The 25009-nt window shown below is 41.0% G+C and overlaps 1 protein-coding gene across 37 annotated transcripts in view; it reads right to left on the bottom strand.

Annotated features, from left to right (window-relative positions):
- The window catches only part of SIPA1L1 (signal induced proliferation associated 1 like 1), a 410589-nt gene that overhangs the window by 17512 nt on the left and 368068 nt on the right, over positions 1–25009 (bottom strand). For 35 of the 37 annotated variants that reach the window (XM_064292697.1, XM_064292696.1, XM_064292698.1 and 32 more), the window contains 4 exons: positions 23081–23230; positions 18460–18584; positions 15638–15756; positions 11170–11612 (listed from right to left, as the gene is read on the bottom strand). In XM_064292697.1, the coding sequence (XP_064148767.1) occupies positions 11170–11612; positions 15638–15756; positions 18460–18584; positions 23081–23230 (837 nt within the window). The remainder of the gene's footprint in view (positions 1–11169; positions 11613–15637; positions 15757–18459; positions 18585–23080; positions 23231–25009) is intronic. The other 2 variants (XM_064292692.1, XM_064292693.1) reach the window with 2 other exon arrangements.

The following is a 25009-nucleotide window of genomic DNA, read 5'->3' as shown; positions in this document are numbered from 1 at the left end:
TGATACATCACTACTGATTCCTTAGGTATGACAAATGTACTATGTAATATAAAGTGACAGTGGCAGGAGAAACTGGGTGAGAGGTATACAGGAACTGTATTTGTAACTTTTCTGTAAACCTGTAACTACTTTAAAATAAAAAGTTCATTATAAAAAACAAAACAAAAAACACTAATGATCCTGAGGTAATATTTATAGAGGAAAATGCATCTTGACTCCCACCTCAAACCTATACAAAAATGAATTCCAGCTGGACTGCAGATCTCAGTGCAGACCTAGAGATTCTGGACTATAACACGGAAGAACATCTTTATGATAGAGGCTGAGATTTTTTAATAGAATCACTAAGGAAAGAGCTGAGCTGTGTTAAAATCAAGAGTGTCCATTTATCCAAGGACACAGAATTGGAGAATATTTGCAAAACTTGTATCCAACTAGTGGGTTCCCATCCAGAATATATGACTCCTGAATATAAGGAGCTCTGGTGGTGCAGTGGTTAAGTGCTCGGCTGCTATCCAAAAGGTCAACAGTTCAAACTTACCAGCTGCTCTGTGGGAGAAAGATGTGGCAGTCTGCTTCCAAAGAGATTTACAGCCTTGGAAACCCTATGGGGGCAGTTCTATTCTGTCCTACGGGGTCACTATGAGTCAGAATCAACTCGATGGCAATGGGTTTTAAATACCAGTAAGACAGACAACCCAATAGAAAATGGGCAAAAAGCTTGAAAAGGAAGTTTACAATTAAAGCTATCCAAAAGACCAATAAACACAGGCGCTCAACACCAACAGTTATTAGGGAAATGCAAATTACAACCACAACGAAAGACTCCTACGTATCGACCAGAATGGTTAAAATTAAAGAGTGACAATATGAAGTGCGGGGAAGGATGAAGTCCCCAGAATTCTATTACAGTGCTGATGGGAGTGTAATTTGTTACAATTACAGTCTCCACACTTAGAAGAATCCCTGGTCACTGCAGGCACCCAATAAATATTTGATGAAAGAAACAGTCAAATAAATGATAAATTAACCATCCATTTTAAATGTAAGGAAGAGCTATGCATGAAGATACTACATTTTGCTCATATTGTATTTAAAACTGGACGTGGCTTGCGTTTCATTGCACTAAGTAATGAAATTGGTAAATTATGCTTTTGTTTGCATGTGTAGTCTCAAAAGGATAATTGCTTAAATAAGACCACAGACCATGATTACTGGTTTTATCTGTGAACATGATGGCTGCCCCTAGCTAGCCCCCAGGTGTGAAATGCCAGCACATTTTTGTTCACTAATGGCTATAATCAAGACAGCGTTACTTAATGATTGATTAGATTTCAGAACAGAAGTAAAAACAAAGATGAATTAATGCTTCATGGTATTTCTTCCTTTAATGCATACAATACACACCTGAAGCAAAGCAGTACTTCAGTACATCTGGCCTGTAATTCAGTGGGCATATGAGAATCACACACTTTCTGGGACCTAATCCCAGAGATTTTCATTTAATACATGTGGGGTGGTGCCTGTGTGTTTTGGCACAATCTCCCCATGTGAGCACCAACTGAGAACTACTGCTCGAATCCAGATGAATTATTCATATCCTCATGCCTTTATCAAAACCCAATTCATACTGTCAAGGTCAAGAAGGTGAAGCAATTTCTCAAACTGGGAGCTGCGGGCTAACTGCAAGAGTTGGATGTAAATGTAGATTCCTGGGCTCCTATCAGATTTTCCAGAGCCCCAGAGATGCCTATTTTAACAAGCTCCTAAAGAATACTCAAATTCCCTAGGGCTTAAGGCTACTGTGTGAAGCCCTCAACTCTTCCCACTTTAAAACTGGTGTTTTCTCCTTCCTTTGTTGGAGAAAGCTGTGGCAGTCTGCCTTTGTAAAGATGTACAGCTTTGAAAACACTATGGAGGCAGTTCTACTGTGTCCTGAAGGGTTGCTAGGAGTCGGAATCGACTCGATGGCAGTGGGTTTCGTCTCCTTCCTTTGTGGTCCCACCCGAGTTGAGCTGTGGTGGCGTTCCTTGAAGATGACAAACCCTGACGGCCTCAGACCACCTTGAGGCCCTGCACCAGCATGCTTCACCTAAGAATCTCCGAAGTGGGTGGAATTACAATATGACTAAAATGAAGTTGGCAGCTTCATACTTTAAGTGGAACGGTGTGGCTCGTCTGTTTCATTACCCTGGAGATTTCATTTTTATTCAATATGCTGCAATTCAGTTTTATGTGTGGTGAGTTAAATCTCTTCATAGAAATTGTGTCAGAAGGTAATGAGCCAATAATCACGGAACAAAAAAAGAAGAGCAGTAGATATCTTAGGAAGCGACAACTGTAATATTTGTTATTTCTTCATGGCATAAAGAGTGAGTTTAAATGGCCAAACTGGAACCAGTAATAATGCAGGAATGTACATGAAAAGATCACTCAATTTAATGCTTATATAAACTGTAAGGCACCGCCCCATTCCTGAAGCCGGACACCCCTGGATTCTGTTTGGTCATTCCAGGACACACACGTTGAAATGGAAGAGAGACATGATAGCTCATATAAAAGGTAAGGATGAGGCAACTGGGTCACAGAATATGGGACAATCTCGATCTATCAGAACATTTCTCAACACCTGGCTGACTCGATGCACACGAGAAACCATGAACCAAGTGTTCTGCAGCCTGATTATCCGACATTCCTGGCTGGGATAAAACGTTACAGGGGTGCTGGATGACCCATCTGTGAAAGTGGTGCTAAGTCTCAGGGGGTGCTGCTTTCACAGAGAGGCGCTAAACCTGCTCACTGCCCCTTTGCTCACCTTGCAAAGGGATGAACCCCACAGGACTGGGGAGTATTAGCAATCAGAGCCCCAAATGCCAAACCTAGGAGGGCCTGGGAAACTGTTGTGAACTTCTGCATTGTCACCGAGACTGCCGCCTCCTGTGGAAAAACATCTGCCGGCCCCTCTCAGCGGTGGAAAGCTGCTAAAGGAAACACTTGGAAGTCATCTTCTATTCAAACATGGCCCACAGGGATGGGTTTAAACACTGGCTGGGCCTGTGAAGGATGATGTTTTCAGGGGAGGAGAGCAGCAATTAGTCACCTGCCAACGGCTGTGGCGAAATCTGGGCAAAGGCTGAATGCTGGCCTCATACCAAAGGGAGGGGGCTGACTGGTTACCCTGTGATTGCCTTTGGGTGACAGATAATGTGGAGGATAATGATTGGAGGACTCCTCCCACTTCGTTCTGCACTAGCCAAATCTGTACCATATCCAATACTGGGCTCCACAATTTGGGAAGGCTTCAGGAGACATTAAGAGTAACAGACGGGCGAAAACAGACAAATGAAATGGGAATGATTATGCTGACAAAGGAAATATTTAAGTGATGGCAGTAGAAAAAAAAAAACCTGTCCATCTAAAGAGGGAGATATTTAATAAGTACAATGGCACATTAATATACAAAGTACAGGAAGATGAGTAGCTAGGTATGCCCAGAGGAAGAGGCCTCAGGGATCACTGTGGACCACAAGCTGTCTAAATTCTCTCTTAACTGAGGTCTGAATTGTGTATTTAAACTGCAACTACAGGAATTTATCAATGGTGGATTCGAGCTGGCGACCTTTTGGTTAGCAGCTGAGCTCTTAACCACGGTGTTACCAGGGTTATATAAACTTTAAGTCACTTCCCCATTCCTAAATCCGGTCAATCCTGGATTCTCTTTGGTCATTCCAGGACACACACGTTGAAACGGAAGAGAGAATACATACACATACACATGATATCTCATATAAAAGGTGAAGATGAGGCAACTGGGTCACAGAATACAAGACAGTCTCAATCTGTCAGAACATTTCTCAATACCTGGCTGACCTGATACTCACGGTCATACTGCTTTTCCGGCATGAATAGCTAACTTATCAGGTCATTCAGAAAAAAAATCACTCATAAAATTGAATTGCACTGACTATATGGGCAGGTACTTCTCCTGGCCTTATACTGGTAGCACAGTGGTCAAAGTGACTGAGTGCTAACTGAAAAGTCAGCAGTTTAAAACCACCAGCAGCATCATGGGAGAAAGATATGCTGTCTGCTTCTGTAAAGAAGGAGACTTGGGAACCCTATGGGATCACTATGAGTTGGAATCAACTTGACAGCAATGGGTTTAGTTTGGGGACCCTGGTGGTGCAGTGGTTAAGCATTTGGCTGCTAACCAAAAGGTCAGCAGTTTGAATCAACCAGCCACTCCTTGGAAACCCTACGAGGCTGTTCTACTCTGTCCTATAGGGTCACTATGAGTAGGAATTGACTTGACAGCAATGTTTTTTTTTTTTTTCCCTTATTTATTTATAGTGTCACTATGAGTTGGAATCGACTGGATGGCAATGGGTTTGGTTTTTTTTTTTTTGCTATTTATTTACAAAGACAACTGGATCAATTCTCATCCAGGTTTGATGGTTTAACTATGACAAAGAATGGACTCTCTGCCCAATTCATTTCGGTCTCATGACTGACTGGCATTTGGAGAATTCTGGCCTTCACACCAACTGTATGAATGGATCAGATGCTTCGTAAAACAAAGCAACGATGCACTTTTTGTTGGTGAGCTCTGGACCAAGGGATCTAACATTTATGGCTTGACAGAGGTCTCATTTTTTCAATGTTGACTTGAACTTTCAACCACGGTGGTTCTACTTCCAGGTTAGCTGAATATCACTAGGGTTCCTGATAAAATAATCACCCACTCTGGAAGCTAGGAGAAATAGGGCAAGATAGCTTTGGCCAGATCACTTAGAGTTCACTGCAGCAAACTAAAATGAAATATAATCCTGAATGTTCACTATGTGCAGTGCCATGAAGCAAAATTTTCCAATTAAAATGATCTATAAAAAAAAAAAAAAAAAGTTTTTTTTTTATACCTAATAGATAGGTCCCTGGGTGGTGCAATGGTTAACACACTCAGCTAAGTAAAAGGTAAGGGGTTCAAGTAAACCCAGTAGTGCTACAGAATCAAAGTCCTGGCAATCTCCTTCTGAAAAATCAGCCACTGAAAATTGTATGGAGCACAGTTCTACTCTGAAAACACATGAGGTCGCCACAAGTTGGAACTGCCTTGACAGCAACTGGTGTGGCTTTTTGGTATATCTAACAGGTTAAAGCAGGTAGAGTCAACCACATCTTTTAAGGGAAGTTTTGCTTTTATAATTGTAGATGTTTAATTAAGCCCATAAAACTTAGATTATTAAGAAAAATAATTATTTTCACCTTAAGGGGGGGAGGGAACATGCAGAAGTGGGCCAATTCACTGTTGTTAATCAAAAAAAATTCCAGGCAGAAGAAACTCAGAGAGGGAAATGTTACCGATGAAGACAACTGAACAATTTCTAAACAAGGAAGGAAGGCGTATCTTCACACACACAGGATGCCAAAGAGGGCACAGTGAACAAAATTTAAACATACTAGCTCTAATATACACAGAGAGGCACACATATATAGATAGTCCAGTATGTTACGGCAGCTCAAGGCATTCCTAAACATTCAGTGTAATCTAAATACAAGCCCTTTATTTCCTCCCCTCTCATGAAACATACTGCTTGTCCAGCATGAAGAGTTAACAGATCACTCAGAAAAAAATCACTCATAAAATTGAATAGCACTGACTTCGTGGGCAGGCACTCTTTCTGGCCTTGTACTGGCCCCAGACACTGACCAACTATTACAGAAATACTGATTCACATTTGCAAGTAAGCTGTTATAAAATCCCTCCCTGTTGTATTTTTCAGATATTTTTAAAATTCTAGTAATATTTTATATTGTGTTTTAGATAAAAGTTTACACAGTAAATCAGGCTCCCGTTTTAACGGTTTCTATACCATTGTTCCGAGCCACTGATTACAATTTTTACAGTGTGTCAGCATTGTCATTATTTCCTTTCTGTTTGTTCTGTTTGCATTGATCTAGCTTCCCCCGTCCCTCTTGGCCTTCTCATCTTTGGTTTTGAGTAAATGCTCACTGTTTGGTCTCATATAGTTTTAATTGTTTAAGGAAGCATATTACTCTCGGGTGATGTCTCTTTTATAAGCCAATCTATTATACGGCTGAAAGGAAACCTACAGAAATAGCTTCAAATCCAAGCTCAAAGCTTATCTTAGGGCGACAGTCTATTTTTCAGATTTATCTTATATAGACATAGCTTTATTAAAAATCATGCCGTACACAGCCATCTTAGATGCATCAATTGGTCCCAATCGACCTGGAGCAAAGGAGAATGAAGAATACCAAAGACACAAGGAAAATATTAGCCCAAGAGACAAAAATGGCCACATAAGTCAGAGACTCCATCAGCCTGAGCCCAGAAGAAACAGATGGTGCCTGGTTGCCACCAATGACTGCCTTGACAAGGAACACAACAGAGAGTCCCTGACAGAGCAGGAGAAGAGTGGGGTGCAGAACTCAAATTCTAGTAAAAAAGAGCAGATTTAATGGTCTGAGACTGGAAGAATCCCAGAAGACATGGCCCCGGACTCTCTGTTAACCCAGAATTAAAACCATTTCTGAAGCTAACTCGTCAGACAAAGAATAGACTGGACTATAAGACATAAAATGATACTCCTGAAGAGTGTGTTTCTTAGTTCAAGTAGATAAACGAGACTAAATGGGCAGCTCCTGTTCGGAGGCAAGATGAGAAGACAGAAAGGGATAGGAAATGGTTGAATGGACACAAGAAATTCAGGGTGGAAAGGAGCAGTGTGCGGTCACATTATAGGGATAGCAACTAGGGTTACATAACAATGTGTGTATAAATTTTTGTATAAGAAACTAACTTGAGCTGTAAACTTTCACCTAAAGCACAATAAAAAAAACAAGATCATGCCATACAATGGCTTTATTTACATAAAAGTACCTTATAGACATAAAAGCACTATGGTTCTGTGCCAATAATGGCATATATAAAAATAAGCTTTGAAATGTAGTAGTAGTTTTCCAGAAGAGTCAGCAGTTGAGGATTTATGCTACTTTCAAACTGATGAATTAGTAATGGTTTTGAGTCATCAGGAAAAAATAGAAACATTAAGAAGTTACTTGTTTACTCATTCATCAAAACTTATTGAGCACCTATTATGTTCATGGAAGCTAGCACTATGCAAGGTGCTTAGGATGAGCAAATAAACAAACAAAAAAACCAAACCCGTTGCCGTCAAGTTGATTCTGACTCACAGTGACCCTGCAGGACAGGGTAGAACTGCCCCACAGGGGTTCTAAGGACCAGCTGGCAGGTTCCAACTACTAAAATTTTGGTTAGCAGCCAAGCTCTTAACCACTGCGCCACCAGGGCCCCTAGGATGAGTGTACTGGATGAGAAATCTTCTTGTACGGGAGGACAGTAAACATTTATAAGTGATGACATAAAAAACCAAAAACCAAACCCACTGCCGTTGAGTCGATTCTGACTCAATAGTGACCCTGTAGGACAGGAGAATGCCCCCACAGGGTTTCCAAGGAGTGCCTGGTAGATTTGAAACACTGACCTTTTGGTTAGCAGCCATAGCTCTTAACTACTACACCACCAGGGTTTCCAAGGGATCACATAAGGGCTTACTAATTGGCTACAGGGCTAGGACAGGGGCCTAAGGGAAGCAAGAGACAGTTTAGACATGAGCAGATGACAGACTGCAGAGGATGGATGTAGACACACAAATCAAGTCAACTCAGGAGGCAACTGAAGACACATGTATGTGTACTTATGAGGCAATGTTTCTAGCTTTATAATGTGGTAACCACGAGTCAGGATCGACTCAACGACAATTGGTGTTAAGTCTACTTACATCGGCAAAACCATCCATCAGCAGGACTAGAGCTCCTCAATGTTAACTGAGGAGGCCCTTAGTGGCCCACAAACTGGCAAGGCCACCACTCTTAAAAAAAAAAAAAAAAAAAGAACCCAGCTGGTGAGAGTGTAGTAAAACTGGAACTATCTTTGTCTCTCCTACGCTCACCAAAAATCTTTCTTTCAGGTGATTCATTTTAAGGGCTGCAAGTGAAACAGCCATTGCAATGAAAATTAAAATCTCTCTTTAAATTTTTAAGTCATAGAAAATACACGGACATCGTAAAGAGCAACATTTTAGAGCAATTAACAGACTTTTTTAATGGTAGGAAGTTATCAGTGTATACAGCTTCTCTTAATGACAGGCGAATACAACAATACTATGTAATTACCAACCTGCATTAATGCAGTTCTCATGGGTGCCACGGAAAACCTGCACAATCATCCACAGGGAGACGGAGGACAGAGGGGGTAGGAACAGAGGCCAGCCAGAAATATGCAGTGGAACTTAATCACTGTAATTTGGTTTCTGTCACCGAGTTCCAGGTACAAGCTCTTGTATGCACTGTCAAGGGATCTCCACATTAATTGCCGTTCCTGTCTTCAGAGGACACAAACACTCTAATTTGCAGTGATTTTAGCTTCTCCCGCAATGTGCGTTTGGTGGCTGAATTCTCTTTTGCTCCAGAAAAGAAGGCTGCTAAATCTCTGCTTATCCACCTCACCCTGCCAAGATCAACAGACTGAAATCACGAAGCCTCCAGATTTACCAGAGTCTAGAAAGGAATGTAACTCAACCTATTCGTGGGTGGGACACCCTGCCACCCTCCCTGAAAGGCCACATTCTTTTCTCCCCTAGCAAGTTTGACTTTCAATAGAAGTTATTTCTAAATGATAATTTAAATAATTTCTGCCAGATTGAAGCAGAACATTTAGACAACCCCTTGAGGCCTTCAGGCAGTCCTCATCAGTAAATTTAGACAATGCAAGCCCAGGTGCCTAATTTCAGAGGGCTTTGTAGATCCCATGGGATTTGTCAGATAATGGCTCAGCCACATTCTTTTTGCACTGGCTCCAGAGGCCCAGCTCTTTTCAACCTTACTCCATGGTGGTTCCACTCTAGACAAGACCTGAATAACCAGCTTTCCTCCGCCATCAAATTAGACCAGAGACATAGCTCCAATGGAATACTGTCCCTAAAATGACATACTCCCTTAAAAAAACAAACAACTCAAAGAAATATGAGTCCAGCTAAACCTTGAAGCCACAGAGAGGTTATTGTGATCTGAAAACTGTCCTAAGTTAACGCATGACCTGCAGTCAGCGAGGTGACGGGGCTTCCCAAAACGGCAAGCAAATGTCCTAATTCTGTGGCACGTGATTCGGGGTCTGTACTGTGTTTATATATTTGAAGCCTAGCTTCCTGTTCTGTTTTCCCTAAGATCCCCCTTATTTTCTGAACTGTGGAAAGTGAACTGGATGCCTGTTACTCAAGAACGCACAGACTACTTCTCAGTCTCCTGGTTACAACCATGGTCACTACTGCAATGTGGGAGCGGTAAATGGCAACAAAACTCTCGAGATGCCTCATGCCATAGGGATTTCAAAAGACTTTAAAACCAGGGATTTTAAAGGACTGGAAGGTCCGTAATCTTATCAGTAAACATGCAGATACAGGGTACCACCTGAGTGCTGAAATCCAAACTAAGTAGTGGATGCTCTTTCTCATTAAGGTTCTCTAGGGCTTCCTGGCAGATGACGTGCCTGCGTTCCTTAAATTACCATTTGAAAATTAAAACTAAATTGAGCTTCTCTACTATTTTCTTAAGGCACTAATAATCAAAAGGATCCAGAAGGCAGCAAGGTTAGACACTGTCACACAGGCAATGAATGGCTGACAAAAGTAAAGGATAAAAGGAGAAACCGCCACAGAAATTAACAGGTCCCAAAAAGATAGTGATGGAATGGTTCCTGCCTAAAAGGACGAACCTTGTCATAGTTTGGATTTTACGCTTAAATCCAAAACAGGAAATGAAAAATAATATTTATTTTGCCTAGCAGGGTGATTGATCTACAAGGGTCCTGAGGAATGTGTACTTTTCTGTTCTTAAAGGTAGATGGCGTATGTCTAATTTTAGTTATACTTTTCTGTTGGACACCTGCTCCCTCTTCCCCATCATTGTGAGAAGCCAACTGCTGGGGAAAAAAAATGAGCACGCAAACACTGACAAGTGACGCTCTCTGACAGAGCAACAGTGCAGAGGATGTGTTTAGCATCGTAAATAAGGTCAGGTTAGTCTTAGAAAAGGCCTCTTTCTTTTAAACATATGGTCAAGATTTTTTTTAAAAGATCTTCAAAAGACTCTCTTTCTACATTCTCTATCACCAGCTGAAAGCCAAAGTTACAAGGATGAATGTTTCCTAACTCTGGTACACAATTAATTTAAAAAAAAAAAAAAACCAAATACAACTTTACGAAGAATAAATCTAAAACTTGTTTTACAATTTAAAGTAATGTATTAGGATTGTAGCACTACTTAGAAGGCATTTTACTGGCAATGATTCTGACTCACGGCCACTCCATGTCTTATACAGTAGAACTGAGCCCCATAGGGTCTTCTTGGCCACAATCTTTACGGAAGAAGATCACCAGGCCTTTCTTCTGTGGTGCTACTGGGTGGGTTCCAACTACCAACCTTTAGGTTAATAGTCAAGCACTTAACCATTTGGGCCACCTAGGGACCTTACTGGCAATTAAATGAATCAAATATAGGTATGTTGCTTATGTTCTGTCTGGGCAACATCCAACTGCATGTATGTACAGGTTGCCTAGGGCTTTTTTTTTTTAAAAAGGGAAAGTAGCTCTCCTTTTGTTTATTATTTCCCCCTAAGGGTTTTAAAGACCCCAAACCCAAAGCCTTGCAGGACTGGACCATGGGTGAGATTCAGGAAGGTGGGGCAGAGGACACGGCGCCAGGCATGGGCTCTTGGGCTTTGTCCGGCAGGCAGGTGGGTGGCGTCACCCACTGCCCTCTCAGCTACCACTGCTGCTGCCCGTTCCTCTAGCCTCTGCCAGCAGCTCCGGCAGCAGCAGCGATGAGGACGATCAGGAGTGGGTGTCCATAAGATTTTAACATGGTGTTCGGCCACCGTCCAAATCACCTAATGTCCCGTTTCACAGAATGTACTGTGGACCTTAAGCAACACATACCTATATGTAAGAGTAATTTTCACCGCATAAGAAACCTTTCTGCATATATTATTGAGTAAATACAGGCTGAGGCCAGGACACCAGACTTAGGAGTGGGCTGGGACTCAGAGCAGCAGCATGGAAGGACGGTTACCTTGTGTGGGAGGCAGTATCACTGACACTGAAAGTGCTGTTCTCCCTCGTCAGAGGGCCGGAGCCTCCTTGGCTCTTGCTGTGGATATCCAAGCTCAGTGAAGACTCGGCTTTCCGGTCCATGCCGTGGCTCTCCGCCTCTAAAGTCCGGTCTGCCAGGGAGATGACTTCACTGGAACTGTGCCACAGGGGTGCCACCTTCTCCTTGCCAGGCCCTGAGCGAGGCGATGATGTGGCAGCCCCCAGGGAGGCTGTGCTGCCGTGGCCGGGGCCGTAGGAGGTGGTGTCGATGCCGCTGTCCGCAGACGTGCCCTGCAGATAGTTATAGCTGCTGAGTTCGGATTCAGTGCGGTCCCCATCATACCACTTCTCGTCACTGTGGGCGCTCGATGCATTGCTGGAGAGGGTATTGCTACTGGAGTGGCTCGAGTAGTGGCTATCAGACTGGAAGGGAAGCAGGATTTACTTAAGTTCACGTTTTGCTTCTTGAACACCAGGAAAAAGTAATAGGAAAAACAACACTGTGACATGCATCTGGTTATGGGGTCCTCAAAGCACAAATATTCCAAAGACGACAAGTCAAAGTCAGACAGGGAAGTGCCTGGGAAAATCTGTGACTCTAGATGGCAGAGGGCATATGAAATGTTGCAAAGAATCTACTTTTTGTTATTTCACTTATGATGAAGTTATCAATAGTACTGAGATAATTTTCATGAGGAAAAAACTAAACCGTCATTAAAATGTCCTTCAGATCTTAGTCTTAAAAATAAAAAGGAAATGGCTTGTCCAAAGGACCTATAATTAGAAAGTATGCTTGACTCTAAAAGTAAATAGGGTAGGCTAAGAGTAAATAGGACAGGCTGAATACAAAGCTTAACCTAAAGAGATCTCCTTTCCCTTCCCACTTAGCATGTATTTAGTAGTCAGCTTTATAAGGAGTGTTGCCTCTCTCCAAAGGATGCTTTGAACTCAGGCAAAATATATACAGAGGTGCTGAGACAATTAATTCAATGAGGAAAGAGTAACCTTTTTAACAAATGGTACTGGGACAACTGGATATCCACATGCAAAAGAATGAAGTTGGGCCCATACCAAATATAAATATAAACTCGAAATGAATCTAAGACTGGATGATACAGCTAAAAACTATAAAGCTCTCAGAAGAAAACTTCATGACCTTGGCTTACACAATCTTAGATATGATACCAAAAGTACAAGAAACAAAAGAAAAAGTAGATAATTTGGACTTCATCAAAATTTAAAACTTTTTTGTGTTTCAAATGATAACCTCCAGGAAGTGAAAAGGTAATCCAAAACTGGGAGAAAATATTTGCAAATCGTATCTGACAAGGGACTTGTACAATACAGAATATATATAAAGAACTCTTACAGCTCAGCAATAAAGACAAATAACCCAATGAAAAATGGGCAAAGGACTTGAATGGACATTTCTCCAAAGAAGATACAGAAACGGCCAATAAGCACATGAAAAGATGCTCAACATCATTAGTCATTAGGGAAATGCAAATCAAAACCACAATGAGATACCACTTCACATCCACTAGGAAGGCTATAATCAAAGAAGCAGACAATAACAAACGTTGGCAAGGATGTGGAGAAATTGGAACCCTCATACACTGCTGGTGGGAATGTAAAATGGTGCAGCTGCAGTGGAAAACAGTTTGGCAGTTCTTCAAAAAGTTAAACACAGAGTTACCACATGATACAGCAGTTCTACTCTTAGGTATATACCCAAGACACTTAAAAACATGTGTTCATATGAAAACTTTTACATGAATGTTCATAGCTGCACTACTCGTAACAGCCCAAAACTGGAAACCCAAACTTCCATCAACTGATGAACAGATAAGTAAAACATGGTTTTTCTACATAGCGAAATATTATTCAGCCATAAAAAGGTAGGAAGGACTCATGCGTGCTACAACATGGATCCTTGAAAACATTATGCTAAGTGAAAGAAGCAAGATAAAAAAGGCCACATGTTATATGATTCCCTTTTACATGAAGTCTTCAGAGAAGGCAAATCCATAGACAGAAAGTGGATTAGCGGTTGCAGCAATGGGTCAGGGGCAGATGGGGAGTGACTGTTAACGGATACTGGGTTTCTTTTTAGGGTGATACAAATGTTTCTGGAATTAAGATAGTGGTGATGGTTGCCCATTAAAACCACTGACATGTATGCTTTAAGGGAGTGAATATTATGGTATGTGAATTATATCTCAATTAAAAAAAAAATTATACAGAACCCTTCATACATAGTGGCTTAGCTGTTCAGAAAGAATATTTTGAAGACTTGACCAAAAACCTCAGAACGGTTAAGTCCCTACTTAAACAAAATACGGGGAAAAAGTAAAGTCTCAAAAGGTATCTGAATAAATTTTAAATTAAAGAGAGGCAGGAAGTCCAGATATTTGGTGGAAAGTAAGGAAACAGAGGAGAGAAGGAATAATGTGTGTTTGTGTATAAACGTATAAATATACTGTGGCTGAGGAAGGAGTGTGCTCTTTACTGGCTGGGGGTAGGGGCATGATGAGGACACTCCAGTTTCACTTTAAAGCAGAAGTCTCTTCTTAAAAAATAAAAATCCCAGTCACTTTAGTGATGTTACCCTAGTTTTCTTCAATAACCATTTTCATATTTGTATGGCAGAACTTCTTTAGCTCTGGATCTAAATAAAAAGCCCCCAGCCACATGTTACAGCAGGGTTGCTGTGAGTTGGAACCAACTTGACAGCACCCAACAACAACAACAACGAGTCCACCTGTGGATTCTGACACACACCTAATTTGCTCTGTTCCTTCCTGTGGTGGAAATATGGTGGTCTACCCCTCCTTAACTAGTCTTCATCGGCTCTCAGCTAGATGCTCTTTTCAAAGAGTCCTACCAGATAGCAATTTATCATTCTCAAAATTCAGTCTTTGGTGTTTACTCTCTCCACAGGCTCAGTCCTGGGCACAAATGGGGAAAAATGTGTTGTAAGGAACCTCGGACCCCCTGTTTTGTGACCACTTTTTCCTCCCTTCCTCCTTGAGGTACCTGAAAAGGACTTCCTTCTTATCAAACTCTTCTCTCAAGAAAGGACTGAAGTCTTAACTCTCTTAGGGCATTTGTAGTTTAAAAAGAAGGAAAGCCAAAACCAAGGAAGTGAAGTCACCAGAATAGACTTCTTGATGTCAGTGAGGAAATGCGTTTGGGAGAGTTTCTTTTGGGGAGCTTTACCAGAAGCCCCTTTCAAGCCATAAGACTAGGAGCTACTCCCACCTGCAATGTAGTGGCTCCCTAAGTATACAGTTCCTATCACTTCTGCTCCCCTATTCTGCTCAGGGGATGATAAAGAAGTCAGAGCAGGGATCCTGGAAAAAGCCAATAATGAGCCTCAGGAATGCACTACAGGGCTTCACAGGCTTTTTGATCTTACGTCTATCTGCAGATCTATCTTTTTTCTTACTTTAATATTAAAATTAGTTTGTACTCCCTGAAGATACACTAGGCAGGGTGTCACATAAGAATTCAAAAAATTTTTTAATCATTTTTACTTTTTGAGTGTTGTAAGGTTTCTGTGCTCTCAAATCTTTGATGAGCTTTAAAAGATTACATGTGTGATATGATTAGGTAAGAGGCCTGGGAGTACACAGCAGAGAGGGGGAACCCACAGACTGGTAATCTACCAAGTCTATCACTTGTGTGGTACGTGGTAACACCACACTTCCACAGGAAGTCTCTCCACCATGCCTAGTACAGGGCTTGGAATACACACACTGGGTGCTCTTTCTCTTTTTCAGCTTCAATATTCATTTCTCTAGAGCAAAACTTATGCTGGCCCCTTAAAACTATCCTGAGCATCTTATATGTTCGTTACATAATCCAAAATGCGGTATTTCCTCATCCTGTCAAGTGACATGAATATAAACACACAAACCAGTGAAGAGACAGGCCAAGGAAATCAACTGCATTCAAAAGGAAAATGGTAACTTCTTATTTCCCATTCTACCAGTAAGTGGTAAGGTAATTACGTATCACTACGTAAAAGCATAAAAAGGCATGCCACTATGGAAGATAAGAGAAGTCACTGAGGGGAGTTTAGGGGAAGTTGTTCCCTTGACCGATACGCCAACCAGATCTCGTGCTTGCTATTGTGTAAGCAAATGAATTTAATTTCCAGTGCTTTTCTATTCCTAGCATTTTATGATTGGATCAGGTGGCTTTCCAACCAGATCACCCAGACCTATGCAGGGGGCAGGTGCCTATCAAAGAGGAATTACAATTTATCTGAAAACACCCTTAGGGCCTTGGCCGTAGACATTCCAGCAAACGCCCGACCTCTGCCAGGATGTCTTCCTCTCTGACCATGCAGAGTAAACAGCAGTGTGGACCTGTATCGTTTTCACACTGCAAAGAAGGCACATTGCTAGGAAGCTACTGATTTCATTACTTTACACTTAACTTACATGCCCTTGCTTGTTTGGAGACAAATGAACCACTGGATCCTGCCGCATCAATCTCCCACTGGGGCTCTCTCGGAAAGCTGGCAGTACCTTTGATACTGCTGGGAGGTGGCACGTTGGCTCTGGAATACAGCACAGGACATTATGGCGCAGGCACTAAATCGATACAAGCACACGCTGACAAATGAAGACGGCCTGCCATTGCATCTTTCAGTTCACTGACCAGCAAACTCTGAATTTCAGCAATAAGCTTGTTGAAAGTTTACACAATAGACAGCATGTCAGAAACTAAGTGCTTGATGGATAAAGCTTGCAGCTGGTGACAATGTGTCACGTCATACACATTAGCACAGCCAAGTACCACCAAACCAAAGCCCATGAACAATGCGGCAGAGTCTGGAATCAACTTTTGGTTTGGGAAGGTTTAAAATTAGGAAATTCATTCATCACAAAGTTTGGCTACCCTAGCTTTGTCTACATTACCTAGACAGGCATGGATGCAATCACATGTTACTTACCATGACACTTTGGAAATATTTTACCTGTATATTCATGCTGCTCGAGGACAAAAGAATTGAAATCCTGAGGTCCTCTATAACTGTAAGCTAAGCACAACAGAAAAGACACACAGCAACTAGTTTACTTAAAACAATTGCTTCCTTTGGGACTCCAAGCTGGCATTAAGATGGGGTTCCAAAGGTGAAAGATCAGCGATTTACCCTCTTTAACACACCTACAGCTAACAGCAACAATTCTGGACTTCTACAATACACTTCCTAACACGTAAGGACTGGGCGACACACTCTTATTCTGACTCTCAGCTACTTCCAAAAGCAGAGAGGCAGAAAATCCAACCAGGGAGATGAGTGAGCCAATCATGCAAGATAAACTCCTTCTCTCCACTGTCAGTGGGGTGCCGGTTCATGACACACTGATGCACAAAGAAAAGGAGATCTAGCTAACAAATAAGAAATCTTCTCAATGTCCTCGGTTGCTGAACTGCAAGTTGTCAGAGAATTTTGTTCTTACAAATTGAGTGTAAAAAGTCCAGTCCTTTACACACTCTAGTGTATTGAGTAAGGAAAACTTAGCAATTACTTTCCTTGAATTCTCCTTAGCATGTTTTATATCAACTAAGCCCCTGATTTCTTCTGATGTGTCAACTGCAGAAACCTGGGTTATTCTTCTGTAATGCTGGGATAGCAGAAATTATAAACATTTATTTTATTTTAACACATCCCAAGCCTTAAACTTTGGGATGGAGAAAGGCTACCGCTTATAGGCTGTGGTTGAAAAGGCTTCTCTGGCAGGCTTTTAATAAGGAGTATCTTATTAAAAAAAAAAAAAAGGTATACTTTCTGAGGATGAACAAATGTATTAAAACGATTAATCCATGTTAATTTGAGGGTCTTATCTATTAAGAGTGGGATGCCACTAAGCGAAAATGGATACCAGGAATAAAAGACCAAGAGGGTGTTTTACGTGAAAGAATGAATACGGGTCTAAGACCAACCTCATAATTACCCTTTCTAATCCCAAGATACATTTTCATGCCTCTTATGACTTCGTGGAAGTGGGACGTGTGACACTGTATGGGTTACAAAGGGTTTGCTGTCAGCTTTGTTCAAAGCCTGCACCGGGAGCCAAAAAAAGCTGCTAAAGTCATGCTGAACAAGGGATCCTTTCTACATGTGGCGTTACCATCTCAACAGTATCAAAACATATGGGATTAAAAACATTCTGTCAAGAGCAGAACAGCAGAGCCATACACGCTCAGGTTTTCTGTGTTGGGGGTGGACGGGATGAGAGTGGGGGCTGACAGATGGCTTCAGTAACCAGGCACATTGCGGGGAAGTGACTGAAGCAACGCATGTCTCTAGGACCTAAGAATTACATTTCTCTCCCTCAGCTCCATCTTAGCTCACTCCCATCTCCCCTCCCTTTTATGTCCATGGTTAGTGCGTTCACGCAGGCAACGTCATTAATACAGGACAAGACAATGGATTTGGAGAGAAGGTAAAAAGATGGGTCTTTGTCCTAGAAGCTTATCTTCTTCAGCCCTAAAATTTACTTTATTTAATGCCACAAGATGGTAATGCTATTAGAGATAAGACGAAGGAAAAAAAACAAACAGTTCAGATTCAAGTCCCTGATGTTAATACCAAATCCCCATACTACTGTGTTCAAGCTTTATCTTGTTCCATGGCAAAATATGATGTCAACTAGTGTTATGGTGTCACCATACAACTACATACATAGAGAGGAAGGACTATAAGCCAGAAATCCAAGGGAGGGCTCACTAAGGCAAATCTTTCCATCCAGCTGCTATACGCTGCTAAGCCACTGCCTCAGCTGACAGCTAAATAGCACGGTGCAAAGGAAAAAAAAAAAAAAAAAACACACACAATGGAGAAGATTCTCACCACACTACAGATGTGACTAAAAAATAATTATCTTTTCTACTTCGTACATTAAAAAAAAAATTTTTTTAACTCAATATTATGAATACCAACGAGCATTTAAAGTAGGCAAAAAAAAAAAAAAAGGAAAAACGAGGGGGAAGGAGGTACTCAGGAAAGATTTGGTAGTCCTGCTTTGGGCCTTGGAGCTGAAAATATGTCCTTTCTAGTTTTAAATACAGGGTCACCTAAGATTCCCTGGCTCAGGGCTTATTTGTGCTTTTTCTAATAAATAATGTAACAGATTTAATTCTATTTCTTTATTAACTAGGGCTCTATTGTATAACAGGATGCTTTGATGATATCAAGAGGTGGCCAAAGTCACCTTGTGGGAAAAGCAACTTGAGTTTTGTAGAAGTTACTTACCCATCTGGTCAGCAATGCTGTCCTCACTCCTTTGCCAGCTGGGTGTGGATTTTCCGCTGCCGCCGATATCTGACTGGGTATTCTGCCTGTCAATGGAGGCTGGGGATCTGCGGCTCACTCCAAACCTGTGGCGGGTGCCCCCAACAAAGGCAAAGAAGACTTCAGAGGCCCCTCCAGAAGGGCAGGTATTCCTGGAGGTAGTGGACTAAATTCTAACCATGGGTACTGCTAGGAGTGTCTGCTTACATATCTGTACTTGTATACGCATCCATGTGCCTGGGTACATAGGTGTAGAAATGTATATGCAGTGGTCAATACACATCGCTCTATTTGTTTACAAAAGTATGTAGACAATGTATGTAAATTGTAAATAAGAGTAGGAGCCGTTAGGACTGAGCTAACCTATGTAGACAAAATCTTCTAGGCCTTGCAGAACCAAGTTCAGACTGTCACTTGCAGCCAAAGGAAAGCATTTTATAAGCTCAATGTTCTACATATATTTCCCAATAGATGCATTTTAGGGGCTTGTTTTTCTTATCTCAGTAGTTTACTACATCATTAAGTCATTCATTCTTGAAACAAATATTTTCTGAGCAGTTGCTCTATGGTCTGAAACACAAAGATTCTTATCATATATAAAAAAATATATATACATATACATATATACAAATTTTTAATTGCCTTTGGGAAGGGCCATTTGGAAGTAAGTAAACTGGCATATATGAAGGCAAATGCCTTCTTCTGGGAAGAACATGTAACTACTTAATGAGCCAGTTTTATTTTCCCTGTGGAGAACACTAGTACATGCTTAATTAAAGCATGCACCTTGATTAGCAATATCAGCAAAGTAAACGTGGACCATCCGTGAAAAAGGGACAGCACGTGAAACCCAAACATTCATGTGGAAATTTACAAACTTAATGTGTGTTTACCAAAGAATTTATGAGTAACCTACACAATAAAAGATGAAATAGGGCCTGAATTAATCGATGCATGTGGTGGGTGTCTTACTTGCTAGAGACTGATAAACACACGGGCAGGCAGGAGGTGGTGTAATGGAAAGAGCACGGGATTAGGAGCAGCAAGACCTGGGACTAAATCCCAACTCCACCATCCAAAGTGACCCTGAGCAAAGTCACCCAACATTCTGCCTCTGTTTCCTTAACTATAAAATGGTAATTCAATTATATGGACCCAAGGAAAACATCTATATAAAAGCATTTGCAAACTAGAAAATCCTATAAAATATCTAATATCATAATGAAACTCCTATTATAGCATCTCACTCCTTATTTTACACAAATAATATTAATTTATATAAACAATCATGAGGCTCACTCAACAAAGTCACTGATCTATACTGAGGTAGCCAGTACTATAGCAAAAAAACTTGATTCATAAAAACTTCAGTACAAGTGCTCATCAAAAAAATTTTCCCAAATTATGCTTTTTGCCATCCCTTCCCCAAGCAAAATCCTTGTTCAGCTGAGGGCAGTGAACATCCTCAAACTGGCCCTATGATTCTCTTCTAAATCTGCACTAAAAATCTCAAGTAAAAAAAAAAAAAAGGGCATGGAGATGAAAGTTAGCAATGGATTCTAACCTTGCTTTTATTTTTTGTAGCAGTTCATAGAAACTAAAGATAACTTTTTAACTTCTATGTTTGAAACTGAACGTTTTTTTGGCTGTTTTCAAATAAACAATATAACTCTCTTTAAATTTTACGCTGAGAGACATTTTCACCCAAAGGACTTTTAACTTCAGCACACACACACACGCACACACACCCATTTACTTTGCCCAGAATATGGGTGTAAAAAGATCCTGTCCTTGAGAAGCTCAGACAAAACTTGTTCCTCCTGTTGAAGAGTTTAATTGTACCTTTTTTGGAGGTGCACTCAGTAGTTTAAGAGTCACAATTCAGACTGGAATGGTTGTTAAGTAATCATTTAGCTGATGCCTGGGACACGTTTACAGCATCTTAAGTCTCTGCTTAAATACGTCCAGTGAGTAAGAACTCTCGGCTTCGTGAGGCAGTCACTCCTCTCCAGGGCAGTCTGACGGCTTTGAAATATCTTCCTCCAATGGGCTGGAATCTTCTCTATACCTTTCATTTATTGGTCTTAGTTGCCCTCACAGAGTTTAATCCCTCATCTAAAAGCATACTCTTCTGAACTGGAAGAAAGCTATCACGCCCTCCTCACCTCAATCATTTTCGTCTTCAGGTTAGACATCCTCAGGATGTTCTCACATTACGGTCTCTGAACTCTCCATTTACCCAGTCCTTTTTCTCCTCTGGATGTCCCCTGCCTAGTCAACATTCCCCAAAGTGTGAGGCCCCAAAAGAAATCTCCAAGGATGGTAGAAAGAGTCCTTGTCTTCTAAACAGTTGCTGCCTTTTAACTACCTCTGATGCCCATCCCAACCTTGTGCAGGTGTGTTTTTCCTCCACTTGAGTAGAGCAGGTATTACGAATCACCCTATTAAATTTCACCTTTCAACTGGTTTGGATAGTCTTAATGTCCCCACCCCATGGAGCAGGCAGGCACACATCATATAGACACTGAGCCCGTGAAGTGGAGGGAGGACAACAAAACAGCTCATTACATTTCTGGACAAAAATTCTATCATTAACCTATAATTATTAGGTCCTGCTGTTGAGCTTCTGAAACTTCAACACGAACAAGTTTGCAGCAGACTATGTACACTCCCGCCTCACTGTCAACCGGTACACAGTCATTTTCACTGGGTAAGCTGTAGAGTAGATACATTCATTTTTCCCTTGGTAGCTTTAGGACTAACCCTGGCCCACAGGCAGCACGTGAATCAGCCAGTGAACTGCTGTGTCTTGGATCACTGATACAGACAACAACTGCTTGGAATATAGAGGGAAACGCTGTATCACCATCTTATAAAAGATCACTCAAGGTAAAAATAATAATAATAATGTTACACAATATGGCCAATAACCACTGGGTAACCTCATAAACAATGGGGAACCCTCAACACCACCTGCAGTAGGTTTAGTCATTAAGCACCAGAATGAACAGCTACTGACTCATTAAAAAAAAATTTTGCAGCATGGCACTGGAACCATGTTTCTAACATTAATATTCACCAAAACATCAATGTTTCAACTCAGATTTTAGGTACACATTCAAAGTCTGTCACACACATGAGAAGACAAGGGTCCCCAGCTCGACTGTGTTTCATCGCTGTACCAACACTTCAGTTGCAATGAATTCTTATCTTTGAAGTCAAACCAGGCCGTTTAGAAATCCGTTAATTAAAACAGGAAATAACTAGTTGGGCTGGTGGTGTGATATAATGATATAATGATACTTAACTCAAAACCTTTTGCAGGGACTCATGAATAAGCTGAATTTTTTTGCCTTAATTGTAACTGAAGTAATTAAAATAAGAAATGTGCATTTTAGACAGGCTACCAAGGGAATCCTGGGGGAGACAGCAGAGTAGGGGAAACCACATGTTAGAGAGGATTCATTACCTACTTTCTGCTAACATAAACATTTAGCAACAACAACAAAATAATATTTAATAGGTGTAAAAACCAACAGAATGCTATAAACCCACTGCAGTGAGTCGATTCCGACTCAGCGACTCCATAGGGTTTCCAAGACTATAACCTTTACGGAAGTAGACTGCCACACCTTCCCCCCCAGGAGCCTCTGGTGCTTTCGAACCGCTGACCTTTCAGTTAGCAGTTGATTGCTTTAACTACTGTGCCACCAGGGCGCCTACAGAATGCTATGGGAAAGAAATACTCATTCGGAGGGTATGTTTAGTACGTATACTTATTTTATGACACTGTGATATATCAAGAAAGTGATCGAATCATGTATCCATGTGTTAAAGATATACTTGGGGAAAAATCAGAATAGAGATAAGGCTTTTCAAACCACCTCACACTGGAGTTTCAAATGGTTCGAGTTCTTAGTCAAGTTCCTGAGAAAGAAGCCCCAGCATGAAGTCTTGGTGGTCCTTTCATACTTCCTCTTCCTCGGGGCAAAGGCAGCTTAGTGCACCATGTAATGTTTTGCTGCTAATTACTTCTCAGCTTCAGACATTTCTTTTTTTTTTTTTTGTCCTTTTAGTAGCCTCTAAAATCATGTACATTTAGCATTTTACTTTGTAAGTTTTGTCAGAGGCAAATAGTTACTTTTGGGTATTTAGTCTTTTAAAGAAAGATTAAAAAAAAAAAAAAAACCCACAGGCTGAAATCACAGAAGACTTCTAAGTGTGAGAAAAATAATTTTAAGCTCTGAATGTGATTATTATTTCCAACCACTGCCAGTAGCACACTGCTGAGTCCATGTCGGAGGAAACTAAGAAGGGACCGAATCCGTACTATGAAACTAAACGTAGGCAATGAAGAAACTGATGCCATTTGATTTCTCCGCCTCGAGACCTCAGAGACTAGACAATGATAAACTTCCTAGGAAGTGCTTTGAATCACTCATTAAAACATTTTTCTGTCTGGAATAGTAACCACATTGTCCCATTTATTCTTTTCTAAATTGTTCAAGGCTAGCTGAATGGAAATCATTTTACATGTCTGACAGCTGAAAGACAGCAGACAACGGGGCAAACGCATACCTACCCTTCTGGCATGGACTTCTGTCTGTAAGTGCCCCCACCAGAGCCAGTCTCGCTGGATGAAGATAGGTTGCTAGGGGAGTTACGGCACTGCTGGGATCTTGCTAAAGCGATGGATGAGACCGTCACATAGATGTCTGAACCAGGAGACAGTCTGCATGTGCAAACCAAAAACATGACGTCAACAGTTCAAAGGGAAAATTCCAAGGCAACGCCTGATGGATAACATTATATAAATACTACAAAGGTAGCAACTTCATGGCAATAGCGAAAATGAAGCCAGCTGGAAGCCTACAAAAGAAACTTGCCTATAAACCTACTCCCTAGGGAACAGCTGGAAAATTGCCTTGAAGGGGTGAGGGGCGGGAGGTGGAGGGGTGTCAAAAAATAACAAGAAAAAAAAAGTAGAAAACATGGATGCTTCCAAAAGCTGGCAGAATTCAACTGGCTGAATTGCTTGCGCTGTCTGCTAACATGGCAGAGCAGAGGGTAAAGTAAACCCAAGTGATACTAACACAGCAATTCATTCCAATTTTTCACACCATTTGTCTAGAGTGTATGACCCCAGTGACTCTGGTACATTCTTAGTATGCTTCTTTGTTTTCCAATTTTACTACTAAAAGCCAGGAATGAATATTCAGATTTTGCTATTTAGTATTTACAAATTAGGTAGATAGTAATTGTTGTTTGGTGCCATTAAGTCGGTTCCGACTCACAGAGACCCTGTGGACAACAGGACGAAACACTGCCTGGTCCTGCGCCACCTACACAATCATTGCTATGCTGGAGCCCATTGTTGTAGCCACTGTGTCAGTCCATCTCACCGAGGGTCTTCTCCTTTTTCACTGACCCTCTACTTTACCAAGCATGATGTCCTTTTCCAGGGGCTGGTCCCTCCTGGTAACAGTTCCAAAGTATGTGAGATGAAATCTCGCCATCCTTGTTTCTAAGGAACGTTCTGGCTGTACTTTTCCAAGACAGATCTGTTTTTTGATAATAACTTCACCATATAAAACTTCCTTGAAAAAATATTGTGAACTGCAGTTGTTGAATTTAATTGGAATTAATGAATTTAGGTAACATCACATTAGAAGTGTGCTCCACAGCCACCCGCTATATCTATTTCTAAAACTATGGATTCTTTATGCTGCTTACTGGCTCTTGAGACAAAAATCAGAGCTTTGCAGTCAGGACAGACATGTATTTTGTTCCTCTAGTATGGAAATGGGCAACTGCTAGGATATCAATAAGTGATGCTGGCAACTGTGAAAAGGTGTAAACTTAACCTTAGTAACAATGATATTTTATATCAAAAGTGGATGCTGAAACAGAAGAACTTATGTTGGACTTCATTAAAAAAAAAAAAATGCCCTGCAAAGGACAGTTAAGAAAATGAAAAGACAAGCTACAGACTGGCAGAAAATATCTGCAAAATACTTATCTGATAAAGGACTTGTATCCAAAATATACAAAGAGTTCTTAACAACAATAAGAAAAGAAAACACTCAATTAAAAAGTGGACAGACACCTCACCAAAGAAGGTACAGGGACAGCAAATAAGCATACAAAAAGATGCCCAACATCCATGTCATTAAAAACCAAAACCGAACCTACTGCCGTCGAGTTGATTCCCAACTGCAAATCGCAAAAATAATGAAATACCACATACACCTATTAGAATGGCTAAAATCCCAAACACTGACAACACCAAATGCTGACAAGGATGTGTGGATCAACAGGAACTTCCATTCGTTTCACATGGAATGCAAATTGTACAACCACTTTGGAAGACAGTCTGGTAACTTCTTACAAAGCTAAACATAGGCTTGCCATATAATCCAACAACTGCACTCAAGCTTTTAGGTATTTACCCAAATGAGCTAAAAACTTCCATTCACACAATAACCTGCACATGAATGTTTACAGCAGCTTT

This window comes from Loxodonta africana, chromosome 10 (genome assembly GCF_030014295.1).
Source record: "Loxodonta africana isolate mLoxAfr1 chromosome 10, mLoxAfr1.hap2, whole genome shotgun sequence".
NCBI lineage: Eukaryota > Metazoa > Chordata > Mammalia > Proboscidea > Elephantidae > Loxodonta > Loxodonta africana.
Note: the sequence above shows the minus strand (reverse complement) of the source record. Positions and strands in the feature narration are given on the sequence as shown.